This window comes from Sitodiplosis mosellana, unplaced genomic scaffold (assembly GCF_009176505.1).
Source record: "Sitodiplosis mosellana isolate CC-2019 unplaced genomic scaffold, AAFC_SMos_1.0 Smas_scaffold_6191, whole genome shotgun sequence".
NCBI classification, from domain to species: Eukaryota; Metazoa; Arthropoda; class Insecta; order Diptera; family Cecidomyiidae; genus Sitodiplosis; species Sitodiplosis mosellana.
The window spans coordinates 4903640-4920266 of record NW_022601432.1 but is presented as its reverse complement, the minus strand read 5'-3'; the positions used below and the strand labels follow the sequence as shown (position 1 = coordinate 4920266).

Sequence of the window (16627 nt, the reverse complement as noted above, 5' to 3'; positions counted from 1 at the left end):
TTGTTTCTCTAGGGTTTTCCTCTCCCCCATCATGTTGGTCTGTTTCTTTTGTTTGTGCGCACCGCGTGGTCTATTGCAAGTTCAATCTTTTGTCTTTTCTTCGGATGAAGACAAAAAAAAAATACGATTTTTTTGGGACAAATGAGAAAAACGAGCATGTTTGCGTATAGTTGAATAATCTGAACGAGAAGGATTGATGGAATGCGAAATCAATAGCAAAACATAAATAAATAGAGAGTGTCAAGCGAAATTGATGCAAATAAAAATGAATGACGTAAAGTGAATGAAAAGTGGCGAGAAATAAAAAAAATAAACAATGAATTAAAGTTACGATGTCAAGGTCGCGTCTAATCTTCAGTGGTTTTTTATTTTTCATTATGCGGGTTAATTTGTGAGCGCGCGCGCTCGTAATACGCACATGATATCTCACAATCTTAACGGACTATCAATTGCAATTTACGCAAAACATTACCATGAACATTACACGCATGAGTCAAAGGTAGTGCGCGAGATAGTGATTAAATAGCATGTACTTATGGGCATTGCGTAAACGATGAAAAAACAATTCATGAAGTTTAAGTTGCGTTCTTTTTTTCCATCGATAGGAAAAGGATGAGGTAAATTGGCTACCTTCTGGATTTCATCTTCGTAATTCAGTTCATTTGTTGTTTCTCATTGAAAAAAAGACCTTATAATTCAATTGAATTTGGTGTAATGCTTTGGATGTGATCGTCGATTAAAAGAAAAATCGGTTTTTAGATAACCCAGCGAATCACTGGCAGTGATGTAGTCTGGTTAGCACATGATGGTAACGCAACGGTAGAAATACACACGAGGATAAAAACGGACACACAACGGACACAATATTAATTTGCATTGATTTGATTCAATTAGCCCTTTTGTATCAAAAGTTGTCCAAAGTATGTAGCGATCAGCAGAGGTGTCGATTTGTTGTCACGCTCACGCCACGCACACCATTCATCAAAATCCAGCATATCAAATTGTATCATCGATGAAACGATGACACTAATCAATTAAATTTTTTCGATAATGTAACTGACAACGGCTTACATGACTTTGATAAACCATTGGAATTATGCAAATCGATTGTTATCGTTACGCACCCAGAAAAAATTTATCGATCGATTGTCACATTAGCCTCTGTGTGTGATTAGCTTTGCAACGGGACCATTGATTTATTGTGTGTCGTAATAGGCATAATGTAAGGTTGAATCGTTCAAAATTTGAATTTTTTTTTCGTATCTTGTCATAACGTAGATAACAACTTCTCATTTGAAAAAAAAAAAAAAAAATATGACGGCCCAAGATGAACCGTGTCTGACACACAAACATTAACAATGAAACAACTTTTCGGACGTACTCAAAAAGTCGGATATTTATTGACTTCAAGTTCCCAAAATGACCACGACGCGACCAGCCACTCTGCACATAAATTAATGGCCAAATTATTATTTGTTTACTGACAAACATCGCATCATCGATGACGGCAAAAGCAACAGCATCAAAAATCAACAACGAGATGCGAGAAAAAAAAGAAGCAAGCAGGCATCAAAAAATGTATTCGGTCACGACTGCATCATTTAACAAATCCTACGAGAATTTTTGACTGTGGGCCACACCACAAATACGACAATCAAACAATCGATTTCGATGTTTATGTTTCATCGAGAGATGCAAGTGGCATTTCGATTTAATGCGATGCGCTATTATCGACGGTAAGAGAGAGAAACTTACTGAAATTACCCGGTTTCATCATCGATAGGCTGACGAATTTTTAACTCTTTTTTTCTTTAACTCTCAAAACGGTGTCCTTGAAATCGCCGTAAAAACAGACATTTGTGATTCAAATCAACGAGCAATGATTTCCCAGTTCTGGTTGCCAAATTATTTCATCCGTAAAATATTGCCATTAAATGGTTGATTTTTTTTCACGTTCATTTCCAAAGAAATCCAACGAATGATTCACCTCATTTTGCTGATATCACACATTGCTCTCGAATTACATCCTTAATCGGCCAGAATGTTTCTAAACAAGAATTTTCCCGCATCGTGCTGTGCTAATGTATTTTTTTTTGCATCGGCTGACATTGCCGTAAATCCGGAATCGATGAATGATCAATTTTCGATAATAAATCACCGCATTTTATGACTATGGTATGGATGCTAGCGGGCGTTTATAATGTTTTTCGCTTAACGTGATAATTAGTGTCATTTTCAAACATACATTTAAATGTTTGTATAATATCGTCAACAGAATCTACGTTCTATTTGGCGTCTCTGGTTTGTATAACACGGAATATTTTTAACACAAATCGCAATAAAATTTTAGGCTAGAACATTTTGGAATTTAAGATGTCCATTTCGAGTGAAATGGATTCTGTTGTATGCGTATAAAGCGAAAAAGACATTGAAAAACCGATGACTTACTTCGCTAATAGTTGGAATTGCATCAAAAACACAAATAGCCAATTAAATGTGAATCATTTTCGCTGTTGGGAATAATAGCGCTAACGCTGACGCTGAAATCAAGTTCGTAAATCACCATATCCGCTTTTATGGTGACGAGACGAAACACATACAAAAAAAAAGACGAAAACAACAACAAATTCCAGAGACAGAAAAAGGTGAAACGAAGAGAATTAAAAAATACACACAACTGTGCGTGTATGGTTTGGGTGCACGAAAAGTCAAATTGATGTTATTTTATTGATGTAATTTTGGACACAATTGAAAGAAATGAAAGAAAACAATCCTTTGTCGATTTAAAATGTATCAAAACATTGCAAATTGTGAGTTTAAGGACTTTTATGTGTAGTATAAAGAAAAAAATTGTTAATGCATGTGTGTATGTCATCTATTGTATGTCGTCCATTGCTTCTTCATTTTCCATGGCATCACCATCGAATTCGGCGGGATGTTCATCCTTTTTATCGTCGGGTTTCTCATAGACTGGTTGCATTGGTGACACAACCACACCGTCCCAAATAGACATTTCACGGGCGATACTGGTGTTACCTTCCAAACCGAGTATATGCTTGTAGCCACCGTGAACGAGCACACGCAGCAATGTCTGTGGATAAATTTTGATTTAGTTGGTTTGGCTTTGAGAAAATTGAACTCAATTTTGCGGATCAAAATTCGAAAAATTGACCAAATTTAAATTCTGACAACTTAATTTCGGATAAATCAATAATACAATTCTAAAACACTTTCGTAGAATTACAAAAATTCCCAAAACTTTGATTTAATCCGATTCAAGTCCTAAGCGATTCTAATAAAAATCGAAATATCCCCACCTGAGCGGTCATACAGCAAATATCTTGTTGTTCCAATGTCAAACTAGTGAAGACGCGTGAGTGATTCTTTTCGCATGGATCCAAAATGCCGGCCGAATCAGGCAAGAATAGGCCAGCCGCTAGTAATTGAAATACGCGACGGAAGGCGATATTAATGGCGAGCGCTTGACGACTAGGATTATTCATGATGGCAAAATGTGCGAGCAAATCGATCATCCATGTGTTTAGTGGATGGAAACCTTCAAAGCGATTGGCCAAATCGCGTAAAATCCGTATCAACACCTTAATCGATGAATGATGTGCATTTTCCTCAAACCAACGACTGTGACGAATGGCAGCCAAATGACCTTGCATCTCCTTTGCATCCAAATGCGTCTCCGGTTCTAATTTGCGAATATTTTGTGGCAAAGTGGTAATCAAAATGCGAACACGAGCATGTGTATTGAACACGTCAAAGCCTTTCTCATTGTTTTCAATGGTCAGTGCATCGGATTTAGCTACGACTTCGGTTTTCATTGCATTTTTTAGTTCTTCTTCAACCTTTTTGGCCAACGCTTCGCATGCCTCTTTCGTTGGTAAGGTTTTCAGAATAACTACAATGTCGGCAACATTGCGACCGGCTAACATTGTACCCTTTTTGTACGATCCCACCTGACGCACCTCTTCTAATTGCTGTTTTTTTTTGACAAAAAGAAAATCAATTAAAATCACACAAAAACGTAATTACTTTGCTACCAATACATACACAGGTATTAAAATCACCGGGTGCAATGACCAAATTATCCAAAATACTTTGCACTTTTGTCACCAAATTCGAGATCGATGTCTGTTCCTGGGCGGTCGGTGTCAAATCTTGATTACGCTTCAACAATGCCTGTAAACCAAAAGCAATCGATAAAAGATTCGTTTTTTTTTTCGTTCTAAATTTAAAGTATTCAAAATGCAATACTTACATTAGTCAAATCATTATCGTCGGCTGATGGAGTGGCATCTTTTTGGAATGCCAAATCGAAACGAGCCAAATCGAATGGTGGTCTCGGCAAAAATGCCTTTCTGAATGTTGTACGCGGTCCACGCAAATGATCACGACGTGCTCGAATATTTCCTCGTACCATTGTTCTATCACTTTACACACCGAATTCAAATGAAATAGTTGCAATAGTTGCAATTACAATCTCGGAAAATGCACGAAAGACGGGCTGAAAGTCGGAATTAAATGGATGTTTACTCTCTTGTCAAAGCTGCTAGTTACAATGGCTGTCAAAATAAATCGATACCGACAGCGACACCAACATTTCGTTTTACCGGTTCAAATGCGCAACTGTCACACCGCACATGTGGCGCCAAATTCAAACCGAATCCATCGAAACGATTAGAAGGGTGAAGTCAACCATATGGAATTGGATTGTTTTTTCTATTAAAAATGAAAAATACGTTTTCAACATTTATTGAAGTTTGAATGAAATTAAAATTGGAATAAATGTAACGACTGATTTTTAGTATTTATACACAATATAGACAAGAATCCTGTATGTATTAGTGTATGCTGGCTTTATTTTGTGTGTATTTCGATCAAAACTTCATTTTTCCATAATCATAATTGGTTTTAGAATTCATTTTGATTGGTTGAGCCCATGATTTAGATCAACCAACCAAAATAATGGGTTTTTGAATATTCATGGCCAATAGACAAGCCGTCTATTCGTCGAATCACGTATGAATTGTCAAATTTGTTGATGGAGAATTCCAGAGGCAAAGAAAAATAATACAACAAATGAATTTATATTTTTTCGCTGCATACCTTTCTACGAACAGCACATTATCGCCGATACAAATTGCATTTAATCCTTTTTTAATACCGAATAACTAACACATCTTTTCAGAAATACTTTTTCAACATTTTTGACTATATTTCTTCAGTAAAGCATTTGCAACGTAGCATACACATAAAAAAAAATGTCTGCTGCACTTGTAAAACGCCTGAATCTAGACTTCGTTGGTTTTAAGTTTGTTGCCGCAATCGTAAAGCGCATTCAATTTCTACTTCATTTGTAATTCGATTCACGTTTAAATGAACAAAAGATTTTTGAATATTTAATTATTCTGAATTAAAATTCCTAATTAAGGAAAATTCCTCACCGAAGAATCAATCGCCCATTCTGAATTTGAAACGAATGTTTTCGATGCCTACCGTCAATGATGTTGTGGCTAAAGAGAGGCATTTTGTGCTTTTTCATCGATTCGATCTCTCATGACTGAATTGCTAAGGGGTAATAGCTGCATACAGCATTTTCTATATTCGCGGGCATTTGCACAGTGCTCGTCTATGTTATTGTTGCACAAATCTAGTTTGTTATGATGATGATTTTTCTTCAACTTCGGTTCTAACTGCGACATGCTCAATGACAAATGAATCGGGAAAAAAAACCTGAACCACAGTGCATAGAAAAAGTAACGTAATTAAGCATTTATATTCACGCATGAATATGAAAATTCAATTCTTTGATCTTTTATTCAAATTATATGCGACTGCTAAATTCTGAGTAATAATGGGAAAGTGGCAACGATGGAGGACTTACAATGGAATGAAAATGATCGATGGAAAATTGTATAACCAGTGAAATTATGTTAACAGCGAAGCAGATAACACCAAATTAAATGATTCATAGTATTGACGATGCAAAGACGACGAGAAGGAAAAACGTCTATTCAAAGAGGCATGGTAAACCATAATGATAACGCACATATTACGACTAACAATCACAAGGACCTTTGCGACACCTAGTCGCTATCTCTTTTCAGTAGCGAGAAAAATGCAAAAAAACGTATTTTCCGCTTAACACTGAGTTGTGTCACTTGTGCTCGCAAATTAATTTGTCTTTCTTTGGCTCTAAGTTTTTTTTCCGTCTCAGTTATAGATAAATAGCTCATAAGTTGTTCTTCCATTCTATGGGTGTCATATAAACAAATAATTACCCGTGTGAAAAAATAGTAACTGAGCAGTCAGTTAACTAATTTGGGACAAAAATGACTTACTTTGATTGAAATTTCAGTACAAAGTGTAGTGTAAGTCTATCATAGTTAACTGGAATCATTTGAAGTTACAAGTCAATCTAAGTTGCTTCATTTGGGACCAAGTGATTTTCTTAGAACAAAAATATAAATTCAATCAACTAAAGTCAACTGAAGTTATAGTCAATCAGTCATTTCTTTTTCACACGGGTAAATAAATGAAATGAAAAAAATGAGTTATAAATAATCAAGAGTTTCGAAAAGCTGTAGAGCTGTTTCAAGCACTATTGACAATGTTTACTCAATTTAGTTTTATCCATTTTTATCTAAAGTTATATAGAAGGAAAATACATTGTAGATTTTAGTGATTAAAACGAATTATCGTTGCAAAAAAAAACTGAATAAAATTCACTTGATTAAATCGTTGATTTGCTATCACATGATATTTGCAATCAGACATTTTTTTTCATTTTCCTTTTTAACAAGTTGCGGTTAATTAAATGGGCGCCCAAATTTTTAGCTTACTCTGCACATATATTACCGATAATGGCATTGAAATGTCAGGAAAAACTCTTATATCCTAATTACCATGTTGCAAAAGCAACGAGTTCCGTTTATTTTTGTTGGGTACGAATTGTGTGTTCCATATCTCCGGTTCATATTTGCATTGAGCATTGCCCACATCGCATGTTGCAAATCATTCAATGTAAATCGATAGTTTCTATAGGCGTCCAAAGTTATAATTCTATGTAATTAAAAAGTTGGAGGCAACTTGGAATTTTACTCACTATGTCAATGGTTCCAGTTTTACGTGAGCATCATGTACGTATTTTCCAGCCAATTCAAGGATTTTTATATCAAAGTACATGGGTAGAATCGTAGAAGGGGTGCCTTACTTCAAATTAGATTGAAGGTTTTGAATTTTTTCAACATTTCCAATATTGATTTAATCGCTATTTGCTAAAAATAATTCAAAACATATTTCTAGCCTTGTTTTACATATAAATGCGAACAAGACACTTGATAGAAATATGGGAATTAGAATCTTTCGAGTGATGCAGTGTTGCTACTCATTGAAAATTCGTCGAGTTTAAAGATGATATCTACATTATGAAGTGCTTAAAATTCATGTTAAACATTAAATGTTTCCTCCATTGAGCAACCCCAAAACATCTGAGTTGATTTATTGAATAGGTGTGTGAAAGATATGAAATACACACACGATAGACATTCCAAAAATTATTTAGCATTCATTATTTCCCAGAAAGAATACATTTAAGATATAATCTCCATAGACACTCACAGTGAGTGACTCACTTGAGCTGATCTCGAATATTTGAATGCTTCACAGTATGACAGTATTCATCCTTTAAAGACTTAAATTCATTGCGACCTTGGGTAAAGCATGTGGCAGTGGTATATTGTACCACATATTTCACAATATGGATTAAGTATTCATTCCAATGGAAAAAGTTATGGAAAAAAGGAAAATCCATTTTGATAGAATCGGATAGAATCACCCCAAATTATTTTGAATAAACACATGATGCTACTGTCGGATTAGATACGAATATGGTGTTGTAGAAAGTTGTGTCTTAATGCGCTTATTAAGGCCCCGTTGGTTTTTTAGTCTTTTGCAACCAACAATGTCGACACTTCCACATTTGTTTAACTATTTTGGTTTTCTTCTTTGGATCACCCTTCTATTTTGGTTCAATCATGTCACGGCATTTTTCACAAAATAATCCATTAAATATTTTATTTCTTTTTTTTTACGAAACAATTTATTCTTCATACAAATATTTTGAGAATAAATTATTTCGGAATAATTTATTTCGTGGAGCCTCTAATAATTATAATTACGAAAAATTTGCTCGTGTTTCCAAAAATGTTTACACGTTTTGGTTTTTTCCTACTTAACACAGTGAGTAGATTCAGTTTTTAGTGAGTAGATTCAATTTTGAAAGCACTGCTCTTTCTTCTTCAGTGCACTTTGAAAATAAATTCACTGAAGAAGAAAGCACTGCTTGCGAAATGCATTATATTTCAGTTTACTCAAAGTGTGTGCATCAGACAGATAGTAAAAGCTAAAATCAAATTCTCCCACTTTTTAATTAGATCTTTTGAAAATTGTTTCTTCTCTTACTTGAAGTGATATCACAAGAAAAAAAAAGATTCCATCACTCTTACTTACTTAGACACAACCAAAACTGAATGCGATAAAAAGAGCAAAAAATTGATGTTCAATGATATATCCATTTTTGGTTTATTCAAATCAACATATTCCAGAAGTAAATGATGGCGAACAGTTTAAAAACAATTCAAAGAAAATTAACACTCTCTTTTACACCATTCATTGTAATTTTCAAACGAACATGGCGATTGCGACAAAGAAGGAATAAATAAATAAGTTTCAATGCATTTGAATTTTATTACCATTTATTTAAAAAAAAAAGCGATATTTGTTTTCAGCCCATGACAAATCATGTTCCCATTTGTCTGTTTCATATTCTGTTTGATAATTTCCGTCGACTAGCAAATAAAAAGGCTGTTTACATTCCGGGCGGAGAACACTTTTCTGAAACCGAAACGAATGTCACAAAATGACATCATATCTTGAAAATGCCAATAATTTTGCTCTCAACAGCGATTACATTTCAAAATAAGGAACATTTGGTTTTGATGAGATCATATTTCTCACTGTACTTCATCCGATTATTTTCAGTGGATGTTGCCGAAAAATGAACCAATTTCGAGTTATAAATTATTTATTTCTGTGTCATTTTGTTTTAATTACGTGTATCGTTCCATAGCTGACGAAGCATCGTTGGATTTCATTTATTAATAAACTATAACCATTTAAGGTATTTGTTAGCCTTTTTGTTATGACTCATATACATATATTGTTGTTTGTTTATGACTCATATTGGGCTAATGCTTGTGGGAAATATGTATCCATTTTAAACAGAGAATGACACTTCGGTTGATTTACTAGATAAATTCATAAGTGGACTGTAAGGGTGCAGTCACACTAGGAAACATTTTACTGGAAACATGGAAACAAATTTTCGCAAATGTATGGAAAAAAAGATGCTGGAAACAAACACTTTTTTTCCCATACATTTGCGAAAATTTGTTTCCATGTTTCCAGTAAAATGTTTCCTAGTGTGACTGCACCCTAATGATATGAGCAGAGGGATGTTGATATAAGGGGTTTACTTTCACTTGATCCCTGATAATTTGAACAACACGAACATTCCAGTAAATGATTCATTGGTTTAGCTGATGACTCAATGCTAAAATTGGTATAACTGAATCAGTCAAAGAATAAGTAGCGCTTTTAAAACTGTCCTGGATCAGAAGTTGAACCAGAAAAATCCCTGATAATGCATCTGCGGTACACAAATAATGTGGAACAGCCTTCGTCGTCCAGATCATCTCTCATTTCTTTATTATTGCAGATGCGTTACAACCATGTTCTATTCCTTTTTTCAGTATTGGACCACTGATACTATTGGCCGATTTGCTTTTTTCTATCAAATTGAATACCTTATAAAGAAAATGAGACTTCATTCTTTCCAAATAAATCCAAGCGGATCCCGCGCTGGTGAAATGACGGCTTCATTCAAAGCCATTGATTTTTTGTATCGAGTTTTACGGATAATGGACCCTGGATGAATCGTTTTGAAATAAAATTTTCTTGTCGAATTCTACCGTTATATTTTATTCGTTTTGAATGAAGTAAATGGTGAAAAATCTTTTGCAAATGAATAGATCTATTCATTTCTTAAAAACGGCGATTGAAGTTCCATTTTTATAAGAAGGCATTCATTTCTCCTAAACTAATTCGTTAAAGGGAATAATAATAATATATTCCAAAGCATTGAAAGTATGTGCTTGTTTGGACAATTCGCGTTGATCTACTAAATATTCTTACTTTTTTTGAAAACCGTAACAGATTCGTATGATACAAAATGACTCATATCTTGGAAATATCAGAAATTTTGCTCTCAGATAAAACACATTCTAAAAGAAAATATTTGTTCCGATGAGATCATGTTTCGCAGTACTGATTTCGTATTTAGATAGATTTCGTTGGAAAAAAAAAACGTACGATTCCGCGTTATTCCATATCTCGTTCCATAGCTGACTGTTTTTTTTTATCGACGGAATACGAACCTTTGAATTTCCTTCTTTTTTTGCATTCTCTTATCGTCGTATTGTGGTGAATTTTGTGATTCGAAACGCAAAGATGCAAAATATGCTCAGTATAATGTGTAATTTGACCACAATATGAGTCGTTTTATTGTTACAATAACTAAACGTATTGCTGTTTTTCGAAAATGTTCACCAAATTGATGTTTCGAATTTCGCAAATGTAACGATTTCACCTTTTCATACCGTTTAACATTTCGTTTATTTGCAAAGGTCTACTAATTTCGTATGTTAGAATATCGGGAAAAAGCGTTTTTTTTCTGTGACCTCACGTATCTTTTACAATGACCAAGAGATGCGACTTAAATTACGAAAAGTAATTTATTACTCACCCAAAACAGTCAACAAGTGTGTTTATAATTATGGAATAATTCCATACGTATGGTGAAACTTACGCTAAGAACATTTTCAGAGAAGAATTGAAGAATTCGAAAAAGAATTGAAAAAAAAAAACAAAAAAAAAATGCACACATGGAATTTCTGATAAAAAATAGTTGATTTTTCATTTTATTCTAAATATACATTCAAAGATGCCAAGGGAATTTCATTTTATTTGCAATGCAAAAAAAAAACTGTAAGTCATTGAACTTGTTTTCAACAAGAAATAAATGATACACAACAACGATATCATTTTAGCTGAGTCATAATCTTTTCTTTGCTTTGTAACATTTCCAGAATTTTTACATTCTATTAAGCAGATATGAGTTAATTCGCAATATTATTTTTGTGCAGTCGACAGTAGGTCTGTTGAAGTGGTAGGTGTGTTAGGATGATTTGGACCATTTAAAAGATTTGGATCATTTAAATGATTAGATGGCGGCGGTGGCGGTTTCTGTATGGATCGATTTGGCTGAGGAGATGTTGTTGCTGTAACTTTTGGCCGTGGTATTGTTCGCATCGAGTTGATTGGCAAAACTTTTATTGATTCACTATCGAAGATATTCTTGAGATTGTTGACCGATGGCCCGTTAATATTGATGATTGGCATGCCAAAGACTTCGGATTTGTCCAAACGAGCATTGGTTATCGGTAGGAAATTGGTGAATCCCAATGATAACATTTTCTTACGAATGCCTGGATCGTTAAAATTGACAATCGGAATACCAAAATCGGGTTGTGATTTCAATTGGCCGGCATGTGTTTTTCGTATATGCGCTTTGACTGCGTCGGACGATACAAAACGGAGCGAACAAACGGTACATTTGAATTTACTCAACCGTGTTACTTGATGCACTTTTTGCTCATGCTCACGCAACGATTTTACATTCGAAAATTTCATGGCACAACTTTTCAATGGACACCTTAGAACGGTGGGTTGTTTTGTTGGCGTTTGTTTGGGCTTCTTGAATGGTTCGGCTGGAGTGTCATCATCGTCAGATAAGTCAATTGTTTCTTCGACAACGACCGGAGTAGCATTAGCAGTAGCAGTTGTAGTAGTAGCTGTAGCCGTGGCCGTAGCCGTAGCCGAAGTCGAAGTCGAAGCAGGAGCTGCAGGCGGAGTAACTACCTTTTTCCTCTGTATAATGCTGACCGAATTATTCATTTGGAGCTTCTGCACGGCTGCATCGGCTGAAGCGTACGGTGTTTTGTTGGAATCATCGATGGCTTTTGATTTTTCCGCCAATTTTGTCGTTGATTTCACGGTGATGCCGCGTTTTTCCAGTATATTCGCAACTGTATTGCTATCAGCTGCCGGAGGTGTTGTGCGTTTTTCGGCGATTTTACCCGTCGTAATAGGCTCTTTATTTTTCACACTTAGTGTGATTTGATCGTTTATTTGAATGGTTTTTGGTGTTGATTCAGCAGTGGGTTTTTTTGTCGTATTCAATGTAATCGCTCCACTTTGTACAGATTCAATCACAGGCAATCCTTCAGTGCGTGGTGCATTCGATATAAATGGTCGATTTTCAAGTTCTCGCATTCGCATCATGAAACGAGCCCTTTGATTTTCGTCCAACGAAATTGCCATCGGTGGTTGCCTTTGCATCAGTGATGATGGACCCATATTCGGCCGTATTGGAGGTGAGTTGCCGATATTTGGTCGCATTGGTGGCGATGGGCCCATACTCGGTCGATTTGGTGGTGAATTACCCATAATCGGTCGGATTGGACACGGCGGCACATTGCGAGCAGGTCGCACGTTCAATGGTCCATTCATTGGAGATCGTTGTAGTGGTTGCTGCAATGAAAAACGGTGCATCATATCACTGGGATTTTGTGGCGGCGGCGGATATTGTTGCTGTTGATGTTGCTGTTGTTGTTGTTGTTGTTGTTGCGGCATAAAACGGTTCATCATTGGAGCTGGGCCTCTGTTGAATGCATTCAAGCCGCTACTATTCATTGGAATGTTGTTATTGTTTGACTGTCGTGGATTGTACATATCCGGGCTCATATTTAGGAACGGTGTCATATTGATCGGTTGATTGGATTGCATACCATTCGGTCGAACCATTTGTGACTGTGGTTGCATGTGCGGTGGATAACGGTGCATCGGATAATTAGGAGGAACTTGTGATGGATGCCTTGTCGGTTGCATCGGAAATCGTGGACGATTTGGCATTTGTTGCATGTTCGCAAAGCTACGAACTTGATTTTCCATTTGATGAATTGGAAGTTCAGGTGGTTGGCCATACATTGGCGGTGGTGGTCGTTGTTGCTGTGTTAGCGGTGGTGGCAGACTATTTTTCTGTTGAGCCAATAGGTGTTCCAATCGGCTGGTTTGCGGCGGACGATATTGCTGCACTGGATCGACGATCATTTCTTGAATTGGCTCGAGTATCGATGGAAATTGTGAGTGTCCATGGCCAGTCAATCGTTGATGCTCGTGCAATAAATTGAGGCTGGGATACTTTTCGTTACATGTTTTACATAAGTGCGCTAAACGATCGATTGAGATGAATTCATTTACCTGCGTTGAATCCCATTCACCTGATTCGGGCGGTAAATTTGACGTTTCGAGTAATTTCTTCAAAATTTGTGCGTTTGATTCTTCGTTCATTGCCTCTTCAGCAAATTGACTGAGCCCATCGAGTGACGGGCACTCATAGTGAATGCGATTGTCCGATGGCAATGACACCATTGCATTATCCGGTAAATGGATATGAATTGGTGAGGTTCTCGGTGGACTTTGTTTAATTTCCTCTGCTCGCAGCACTCGAATACGGCATCCATTAATCGGAGGAGTTGGCGGAGTTTTTTCCGTGTTGACCATCGTGGCTATTGGCTCTGATGGATTCTCACTTATACCATTTTCACCCACTTGATCGGAAGCTTCAGTTCGTGGAATTTTTAAGCGAATCCTTAAATGTTCATGCTCATGTTCGGACTCGTTTCCGTTTTCACTGTATGACGATGGCCTACGTTTCGTTGCTGTTTTACATCGCTCCAGATAGTCTTTGTAAAGTTCGTTGTTTGTGTCCAATTGCATTAGTTTTATCGATGGTAAACTAACATGCTTTTCTAAATGTTTCAACCAATCGACGGTGTGCTTGAAACGTATATTACATTTGATGCAAAAACGTTTTTTATTCTTTTTCGATCGAACCGGTGAACTGCATTCGGATGATGATGAATGCATACTAATCGGTGATGACATGGTCGGTATTACAATTCGCAGTTTTTCAATCGGCCGATATACAAGATTTGAATTGCATTCGTTATTATATTTCTCCGTTTCCAGGTCATTTGCTTCTTCACTGGCTACATCGTCATCATCATTGACATTGACATCAACCACTGCATTGTTTTCGTCGTGTGACGGCACATCGTTAGCATCATCATTGTTCACTGTTTCAAAGTTAGCCACATTTAAAGCATCGATGAACGCTGGATTACTCAAAAGCGAATCCATTTCATCTCGAAAATTGGTACCATCTTCATGATCTGTTTGTAGCGCTAGATCAACAATGAAACCAAAAAAAAAATAACAACGTTAACACTTGGAACGAAAAACCAAAAATAAAAAAAAAACATGTAAACAAACAGAAAATGTGTGCACAAGAAATCAATTAAAACGACATTATTGCATGAAGAAAGAAATTTTGATTTACCGTTGCTGTTTTGATCATTGTTAAATGCCAAATTGGATGAGAAATTGTCAATTCCGTTCAATGTTTCGGATGTCATAGTAATCAAATGAAATTAATGAAAGAAAACCCCGTTTGCCACAATAAACAACCATTCGGAATTGATTTTTCTGTAATATAATCGCAATAGATTTTGATAACTGTGTGCCAGAAAAAAAAGAAAAGAAAAAAAATGGAAAGAAAGGAAGAATTAGAACATTGAGAATAACCGTAATTTATAGTAAACAAAAAAAAGAAACGAATTTGATTGTCTAATATCAAACCATTGTTCGATTTGTATTTAATCACAACAATAACAAAAATTATAAATAACACAGACACAAATACGCAAATTTTTCGGCTATTGTGAAAATAACTAACCTTCACTTGCGTTGTAAACGTCACTTGTAACTGCAATTACAAACACTTCATTTCTTTTTGACAAATTCACGTAAAATCCAACCGAAGGTATTTCTTTCCGTTGTTTACTATTTTTATACACACAGATTCAGTGTTGGTTCACATGCACATCGTATGAGAGTGCAAAGACGTCTGGCAGTACATTCGAACGATGTGTATGGTAGAAGAGTGCGAAACGGTAATCCACAATAAAATATCTCGAATGAAATGTCAGTTGGTTTGTGTGTGTGCGCACACAGCTACAGACAGAGAACCGATTCGATGCGAGGCAGCGGTCGACAACGACCGACGACAACAGCGACGGCAACAGCAAAACCAACAATATCACACAATGGGAAATGTTTTCCTTTAGAAACTCAAACCGTTCAAAAACGAAAAAAATATATATATATAAAAAAAAGACACAAAAAAATAATCAACTCGAGCAACGAAGACGCTCATTTGCTTTGTTCATAAATTGCGTTTTTATTAACGACAACCCAAAATTTATCTTATCTATAAATTGTAAAGTCTACAGTTTTTATGGATTTTTCTTTTCAAGAGGCGCTTTATTTCATTTTCTTTTTACTTTTATTCATCCTTGTCGCCTAGGACTCCCCTTACAATTTGGAATGGTAGTGGTCCTAGGTGAGTTAATTACATACTCCTTTTGTCCTGCAGCGAAACATAATACGAAAAACCTGATCAAATACGTAGATTAAAGTCTACGGCATGGGATTAGTTTTGTGTTGAACAGATACACATCTGGCAAAATACGTCCTGTTTTAGGTACGGAACCCATCTCAAAGTACATTGCTTATCTATCTTACGAATCTTTGCTTTTTGGAAAATACATCTGTCCCCAAGGGAATGGACACTTTGCGTTGTACTAACCATATATCGATTTTTTCTGCTATCTTATTCGGAAAAACCTGAGCCAAACGAAATTTATTTCGTTTATTTTCTCTTTTTCCATTTCATTTTGGCATGGTATCAAATTTGTGAACATTTTGGTGTTCAGCATCGCCGTAGCAACGACACGATAGATGATCATTAGGGATTGTAAATCGAAACGCCGACGGTAAATATCTAAAATTACATTCGTCGTATCTGCTCAACAATAGCTATATCAAGATATATTAATGTACGCAGTGACGCAGAATACGGTCCAATACCATTTTCATGACTAAGGGGAGTCCGTACAAAATATCGTCGCCACGTACTATACATTGGTAACTCTACATAACTTCTCTCTTCAACATTTATCCAATTCGTTAAAAATAGGAAAAGATAGAGCTGAGGCTTGCTTAATGCATTATTCATATACGTATCTGATGCCGAGAACTCTGCAAGCCATAAAATCTTTTATTTATTATTGCCATGGTTATGAAATTTCCGTTGCTCACTTCGGTCACTCTCTTCGGTTTGCCTCATAAAACCAGATTCAATGTCTTGAATGTTCTTTTCCAAATTCAATTCCATTCATGCGATACCATACCATCGACGATGAAGACAGCATATGGTCTTCGAGGGGAACCGAGTATATTGTGTGTGTTCACATGCACATAGCATGAAACTTTGTTGGTTTTATATATTTTTTTTCTCCCTGAAACGCTTATC

The 16627-nt window shown here is 35.9% G+C and overlaps 2 protein-coding genes across 6 annotated transcripts; both read right to left on the bottom strand.

The window, feature by feature from the left end:
• Positions 1-2691: 2691 nt before the first annotated feature.
• LOC129576809 (interleukin enhancer-binding factor 2 homolog) lies at positions 2692-4590 on the bottom strand. The gene is made up of 4 exons (XM_055462530.1): positions 4271-4590; positions 4063-4191; positions 3318-3989; positions 2692-3091 (listed from the first exon to the last, which is right to left on the bottom strand). The coding sequence occupies exons 1-4, from the start codon at positions 4430-4432 to the stop codon at positions 2876-2878; spliced, it is 1179 nt and encodes a 392-aa protein (XP_055318505.1). The 5' UTR covers positions 4433-4590; the 3' UTR covers positions 2692-2875.
• A 6431-nt stretch (positions 4591-11021) lies between these two features.
• LOC129576808 (putative uncharacterized protein DDB_G0268364) lies at positions 11022-15573 on the bottom strand. 5 transcript variants are annotated; one of them, XM_055462524.1, is made up of 3 exons: positions 14990-15573; positions 14594-14769; positions 11022-14438 (listed from the first exon to the last, which is right to left on the bottom strand). In XM_055462524.1, the coding sequence occupies exons 2-3, from the start codon at positions 14667-14669 to the stop codon at positions 11263-11265; spliced, it is 3252 nt and encodes a 1083-aa protein (XP_055318499.1). In that variant the 5' UTR covers positions 14670-14769; positions 14990-15573; the 3' UTR covers positions 11022-11262. The 5 variants fall into 5 exon arrangements, with proteins under 5 accessions (XP_055318499.1, XP_055318500.1, XP_055318502.1 ...); XM_055462525.1 differs by having other exon boundaries at positions 14594-14739; positions 14990-15330; XM_055462527.1 differs by lacking the exon at positions 14990-15573 and adding an exon at positions 14893-14986 and having other exon boundaries at positions 14594-14739.
• Positions 15574-16627: the final 1054 nt, after the last annotated feature.

Excerpts from the sequence above, each read along its gene's own strand:
- LOC129576809 (XM_055462530.1), bottom strand. The coding sequence starts at position 4,432 with ATGGTACGAGGAAATATTCGAGCACGTCGTGATCATTTGCGTGGACCG. Across the intron at positions 3,990-4,062 it reads CCGGTGATTTTAATACCTGT|CAATTAGAAGAGGTGCGTCA; the intron begins GTATGTATTGGT and ends AAAAAAAAACAG. Across the intron at positions 3,092-3,317 it reads TTTGCTGTATGACCGCTCAG|ACATTGCTGCGTGTGCTCGT; the intron begins GTGGGGATATTT and ends ATTTATCCACAG.
- LOC129576808 (XM_055462524.1), bottom strand. The coding sequence starts at position 14,669 with ATGACATCCGAAACATTGAACGGAATTGACAATTTCTCATCCAATTTG. Across the intron at positions 14,439-14,593 it reads CAATGATCAAAACAGCAACG|CGCTACAAACAGATCATGAA; the intron begins GTAAATCAAAAT and ends TTGTTGATCTAG.